The sequence below is a fragment of the Carlito syrichta genome, unplaced genomic scaffold (assembly GCF_000164805.1).
Source record: "Carlito syrichta isolate Samal-C Ts95f unplaced genomic scaffold, Tarsius_syrichta-2.0.1 Scaffold309885, whole genome shotgun sequence".
Taxonomy (NCBI): Eukaryota; Metazoa; Chordata; class Mammalia; order Primates; family Tarsiidae; genus Carlito; species Carlito syrichta.
In genome coordinates this window covers 410,961-416,960 of record NW_007253981.1, presented here as the reverse complement: position 1 = coordinate 416,960, position 6,000 = coordinate 410,961, and the positions used below count along the sequence as shown (strand labels likewise).

Genomic DNA, 6,000 nt, shown 5'->3' with positions numbered 1-6,000 from the left:
GCCAGGCTCGGTGGCTCAGTTTGTAATCCCGCGCCTTTGGGAGGCTGAGGTGAGTGGATTGCCTGAACCCACGGGTTCGAGACCCGCCTGGGCAGCGACGCCTGGGCAGCGACACCTCATCTCTACAATAAATCAAAAAATCAGCCGGGTGTGGTGGCGCATGTCTGTAATTCCGGCTACTTGGAAGGCTGAGGTGGAAGGATCGTCGGAGCCCAGCAGGTCGAGGCTGCGGTGGCCAGGCACAGCCACTGCACTCCAGTCTGGATGACAGAATGAGACTCCAACTCAAAAAAAAAAGAAAATTAAGGAAATATATTGTGCTAGGTTACAAAGATAACCAAAATTAAAATTACAAATTATCAGGACATTATGCAAAAAAGAACAGAACTCAATTCAACTGATGTGAGAATAAAATGTCTGGGAGATGGTATCATCTGGTGGTGAATCAGACTGCCTAAAACTGTGTGATTCTGGGAAAGTTACATAACTTCTCTGTGCCTCAGTGTTCTGAGCTACATAATGGTGATAATAACAAGACTCTCCCATAGGCGTATAAAGAAAATTAAATGAGAAGCCACATAAAACACCTAGAAATCAAACATATAATAAGTGTTCTTGAATGCTTTGTGTCTAGCTGTTTTCATTTCTCCTTTTGCTTACCTTCTTCTCTCATTCTTCTCTTTTCAAAAAATTCTCTGCTATGACTTTTTAAAATTTATTTTATTTTTAGATTCAGGGAGTACACATGCATATTCATTACATGGACATACTGTGCAGTGGTGGGGACTGGGTCTTAGGTAGCCCATTCCCCAGATAGTTAACATTATGCCCTGTAGGTAGCTTCTGAACCCTAATCCCCCTCCTTCCTTACCCCTCCCCCGCTTCTCCAGGTTTTAACAGCAATAGATGAAGATTACTTAAGGTCAAAAGAAAATATCATCCAAGTTGGGCATGGTAGCTCATGCCTGTAATCCCAGCACTTTGGGAGTCTGAGGTAAGTAGATTGCCTGAGCCTATGGGTTTGAGACCAGCCCGGGCAATTTAGCAAGGCCTCATCTCTACAGCAAATCAAAAAATTAGCCAGGCATGGTAGCACATGACTGTAGTTTCAGCTACTTAGAAGGCTGAGGTGGAAGGATCAACTGAACTCAGCAGGTAGAGGCTGCGGTGGCTATGGACATGCCACTGCACTCCAGCCTGGCGACAGAGTGAAACACTTCAACCCCCCCAAAAAAAAAGAAAGAAGAAAAGAAAATCTCATCCAAAAAAATAAGCACTAGAAACCAAGAAAAGGTGAAGGAAAACAAGATCTGCATGTCAATGAGATGGAAATCAATGGGCTTCAGAGGACTCTGCAGGAAGTATGACCTATTACTTCACAGCATGAGCTTTCAGCTGTGTGAGGACACAAAGGTTATTTTTTTTTTTTTATTTTAGAAAGGAGGATTTATTGAGAGGACAGAAAAGCTCCCAGAGTGGGAGGGGATCTGAGAGGGCTGCCTGGTTTTTGTTTGTTTGTTTGTTTGTTTTTGTAGAGACAGGGTCTCACTATGTTGCCCAGGTTGGTCTCAAACTTTTGGCCTTAAATAATTCTCCTGTCTCGACCTCCCCAAGTGCAGGAATTATAGCCATAACTCACCATGCCTGACCAAGAAATTTTATGACATAAGCAATGCACTAGTCCTTCAGGTGGTGTTTTCCAGAAAAGGAGCTGTGCAAGGCACTCACCCACCTGAGTGATTATACGCTCTCCATCCTTGTAGATCTTCTCTCCTATTACATCCACAATCTTCATTCGTTCTGACACCTGAAACAATGGACACACTCACAAATTATAAGGAAAAGCTGGGCACGGTGGCTTACGCCTGTAATCCCAGCACTTTGGGAGGCGGAAGTGAGAGGATTGCCTGAGCCATGGGTTCGACACCAGCCTGAGCAACATGGCGAGACCTTGTCTCTTACAATAAATCAAAAAAAAAAAAAAATAGCTGGGCATAGTGGTAATGCCTGTAGTTCCAGCTACTTGGAAGACTGAGGCGGAAGGATCGCCTGAGTCCAGCAGGTTAAAGCTGCAGGAGCCATGAGCATGCGGCTGTGTACCAGCCTGGGCAACAGAGTGAGACTTTGACTCAAAAAAATAAAATAAAATAAGGAAAAGACATTAATTGAAAATCACAACATCTAGCTGGGCTCGGTGGCTCAGCCTGTAATCCCAGCACTTTGGGAGGCTGAGGTGAGTGGATTGCCTGAGCCCACGAGTTCAAGACCCGCCTGGGTAACTTGGCGAGACCTCATCTCTACAATAAATCAAAAATTAGCCGGGCGTGGTAGCGTGCACTTGTAATTCCAGCTACTCGGAAGGCTGAGGCGGAAGGATCACCGGAGCCCAGCAGGTTGAGGCTGTGGTGGCCGGAAGCGGCCACTGCACTCCAATCTGGGCGACAGAGTGAGACTCCAACTCAAAAAAAAAAAAAGAAAATCACAACATCTATATAACACAGAAACAGGTTAGAATAATGCTCAGAATAGTTTTAATAGCTTTCTTAAATTCCCATAAACAGACTCTTATTCAAACAGACTTTACCTCTAGTGATTTAAGGAGGGGCACAGACTCAATAAATGACTCAAACATCTTCCTCTTTTTTGCATTGTTTTTCACTATAATTCTTCTAAAAGTCACCCGGTCCTAAAAGAAAGAATATGAAAATTCTAGTAAGTGCCTGTGTAAGAGCACATATGTGGTTTAGTTAACTAGCCACAGCATATATTAGAGGACTAAGTAGGTTACTATATTAAGTGCTGAGTGATACTTCAATCTCAGAGTCACCACTGGAAGAAAAATATCTATATTCCCTGAGGCAGTCAGATGTTCCACATGCTGTTGCTAGCTGTCTAGTGCTTAATGGGTGCCACCTATGGGTCACACGTAGAATATAAAACAAAAAATTCCCAAACATTTGTGAGTTCAGTCACTATTCTTTTTTTTTTCTTAGTTGGAGTCTCACTCTGTCACTAAGGCTGGAGTGCAGTGGCACACTCACGGCTGGCCTACCACAGCCTCAACCTGCTGGGCTCAGGCAATCCTCCCACCTTAGCCTTCCAAGTAGCTGGAACTACAGGCATGTACCACTAAGCCCAGCTAATTTTTTTACTTTATTGCAGAGAAGAAGTCTCAGTATGTTGCCTAGGCTGGCTCGAACCCATGAGCTCAGACAATCCTCTCGCCTCCACCTCCCAAAGAGCTACGATTACAGGCATGAGCCACCACAGTCGGCCTCACAGCCACTTTTCAATGTCAAAAGGCACCCCACCAAAAAAGAAAATAAAACAACCAGATGGTTGCTACCCTCAAGGAGTTTACAATCTTAAAGGGGAGACAATCTAAAATACATAGGAATGAAAAGTCTATAGTTCAAGGCAGCATATGAAATGTGCTAGGTGAAATTACAGAAGATAAGTGTCACTGGAATTTCAAAGTGAGATCCCAGTAGGCATGAGTGATCAAAGATAATTAAAGATAATTTTGTAGCAAAAAAGGTAAATTTGTCTGGGATCTGAAGAAGAGGTAGGAGTTAAATTAATAAAGAGATATGGGAGGATACGCAAGATGAAAGGCAGGCATGTAAAAGGTATCTTGACCATAACAAGCCATGCTTATTTTTTTGTTTGATTTTTGAGATGAGGTCCTGCTATGTTACCCAGGCAGGCTTTGAACTCTGGGCTCAAGCAATCCTCCTACCTCAGCTTCCCAAGTGGGTGGGATTATGGGTACACACCACTGTGCCCAGCTTAGCAAGTCATGGATTCTGATCAGGAGATACTAGCCAAAGCTACAGCCAGGTACTTTTCAGATATGTGTACACAAGTGTGAGGAGGGGCATATAGCTAGGAGAAAGTTGTATTTTTTTTGAGTTGTAGTCTCACTTCATCGCCCAGACTGGAATGCAGTGGCACGCTCCCGGCCACCGCAGCCTCGACCTGCTGAACTCCGGCTATCCTCACGCCTCAGCCTTCCAAGTAGCTGGAACTACAGGCGCGCGCTACCATGCCCGGCAAATTTTTGATTTATTGTAGAGATGAGTTCTCACCAAGTTGCCCGGGCGGGTCTCGAACCCGCGGGCTCAGGCAATCCACTCACCTCGGCCTCCCAAAGTGCTGGGATTACAAGCTGAGCCACCAAGCCTGGCTTTAGGTGAATGTTAATTGCCTAGTCTTAGGCTCCCAAATGGGTAAGTGGTTATTTGTACTTAAGTAACTATGCCTTTGTACCTAAGTTAATTGTACCTATCTTCTACTATAGGCTGTTAGGAATAAGATTTTTTTTCAAAGTATACTAATGACATCCCAAAGGCTGGCAGAATAAAACAGCAGCAAGGGGGTAAGGGTATGTTTAACTATAGGTTAGCTATTTTAGCATTCTTGATAATGGAGCAGGAGTGGGGTAGAGACATCACAAAGAAGAAAACTGAGCTGTGATGTCTAAATGGGTTTCACTGTGTTCCATTAGCTGTAGAACTCCCAGGCCTTATCCTATGTCATCTTTCATCTACCTACCAAGAGAAGTTACCTACATTACTCTCCCTCCCCAAACTGCTATACAAATAATGTTTTCTCTCTGGTATTTAACCAGATTCTGTTCCATTTTCTTCTCCATGACTCTGCTTAAAAAGAGTCATTCAATCTCTGATTACTCTAATGAACGGCATCACCTGTCATTACTTTCTTAAAGTCCAAGGTTAAGGATGTAGCATTTAAAATGTTATTTTCTTTTTTTTTTTTTTTTTTTTGAGTTGGAGTCTCACTCTGTCGCCCAGACTGGAGTGCAGTGGCCACTCCCAGCCACCACAGCCTCGACCTGCTGGGCTCTGGCGATCCTTCCACCTCAGCCTTCCAAGTAGCCGGAATTACAGGCATGCACTACCATGCCCGGCTGATTTTTTGATTTATTGTAGAGATGAGGTCTTGCTGCCCAGGCGGGTCTCAAACCCGCGGGCTCAGGCAATCCACTCACCTCAGCCTCCCAAAGGCGCAGGATTACAGGCTGAGCCACCGAGCCCGGCTTAAAATGTTATTTTCATACTTAGGAATATTATGCCATTATCTTTATAATTCAGTTTCTATATGTCTTCTGGGCCAATCTAAGCCAAAAGTGTAAAAAGAAGACAAATAACACTGAGAAAAGGGAAATTATAGAGCTCCCTTCCTTAGGTTTGAGTAGGCATTGTCAAAAAACAATATTTTATAAATACACCTACAATGTTACAAAGATTACAACTGCAACAGCAAACAATATTTCTAATGAAAGAGAAAACAGATACTGCATAAAGTGACTTATTTATTTGAATTCTAGTCCTTTCTATGCATACTTTCACAATTCCCAGAACTCTCTTTGTGTATGATGCAATGCCAGTTCCTTATATTTGAATGAGTTTTTTATAGATAGCTGTAGAGAATATAAAAAAAAGCACCAGACACCAACAACACAGTCTTTGAGGAGCTTCTAATGGAGCAGTTAAGAAGAAACTCCAACAGACAGCAAGTGTTCAGAGGCAAGCATTTGAAATTTTAGAAAAAAGCCCCGAAATTCAAAAAAGAATAGGAGTGCTACCCTTTCCCGTGACTGGGAGTTCCCCAGGAAATCTTCGACTTTCACTCAAGCAAGAGAGAGCAGGAGCAGAGACTTGAGTGTAGGGGTCATGGTGGCAGCTACCCCCTGTAAAAGCAGGAATGTAGGATCCAACTTGAGCAGATCAGTGACAATACCAGGTCTCCCTGCTTTGGCCTCAGAAAGCATTTCCAAGGTGTTGCAAAATGCAAGAAAGAAGTTGGGACAGAGAGGACCCTCTAAGAGTACGTTCCCTGGAGGGGAAACTTTGGGAGAAACTTCTACTGAAACTTTGTAAGAGTTTGGACTTGCAAAACAAGTGAACGAAGCAGGAGCACGCCTATTGGTGACAAAATCTCTTAGTTTTCCTTCATCTGAGAATGTCTTTATTCCTG

General features: G+C 43.5%; 1 protein-coding gene across 6 annotated transcripts in view; it reads right to left on the bottom strand.

Moving 5' to 3' along the window:
- PRKAR2A (protein kinase cAMP-dependent type II regulatory subunit alpha) overlaps positions 1 to 6,000 on the bottom strand; it is a 139,069-nt gene that overhangs the window by 57,957 nt on the left and 75,112 nt on the right. For 5 of the 6 annotated variants that reach the window (XM_008068165.2, XM_008068166.2, XM_008068167.2 and 2 more), the window contains 2 exons: positions 2,585 to 2,686; positions 1,733 to 1,807 (listed from right to left, as the gene is read on the bottom strand). In XM_008068165.2, the coding sequence (XP_008066356.1) occupies positions 1,733 to 1,807; positions 2,585 to 2,686 (177 nt within the window). The remainder of the gene's footprint in view (positions 1 to 1,732; positions 1,808 to 2,584; positions 2,687 to 6,000) is intronic. The other variant, XM_021717615.1, reaches the window with a different exon arrangement.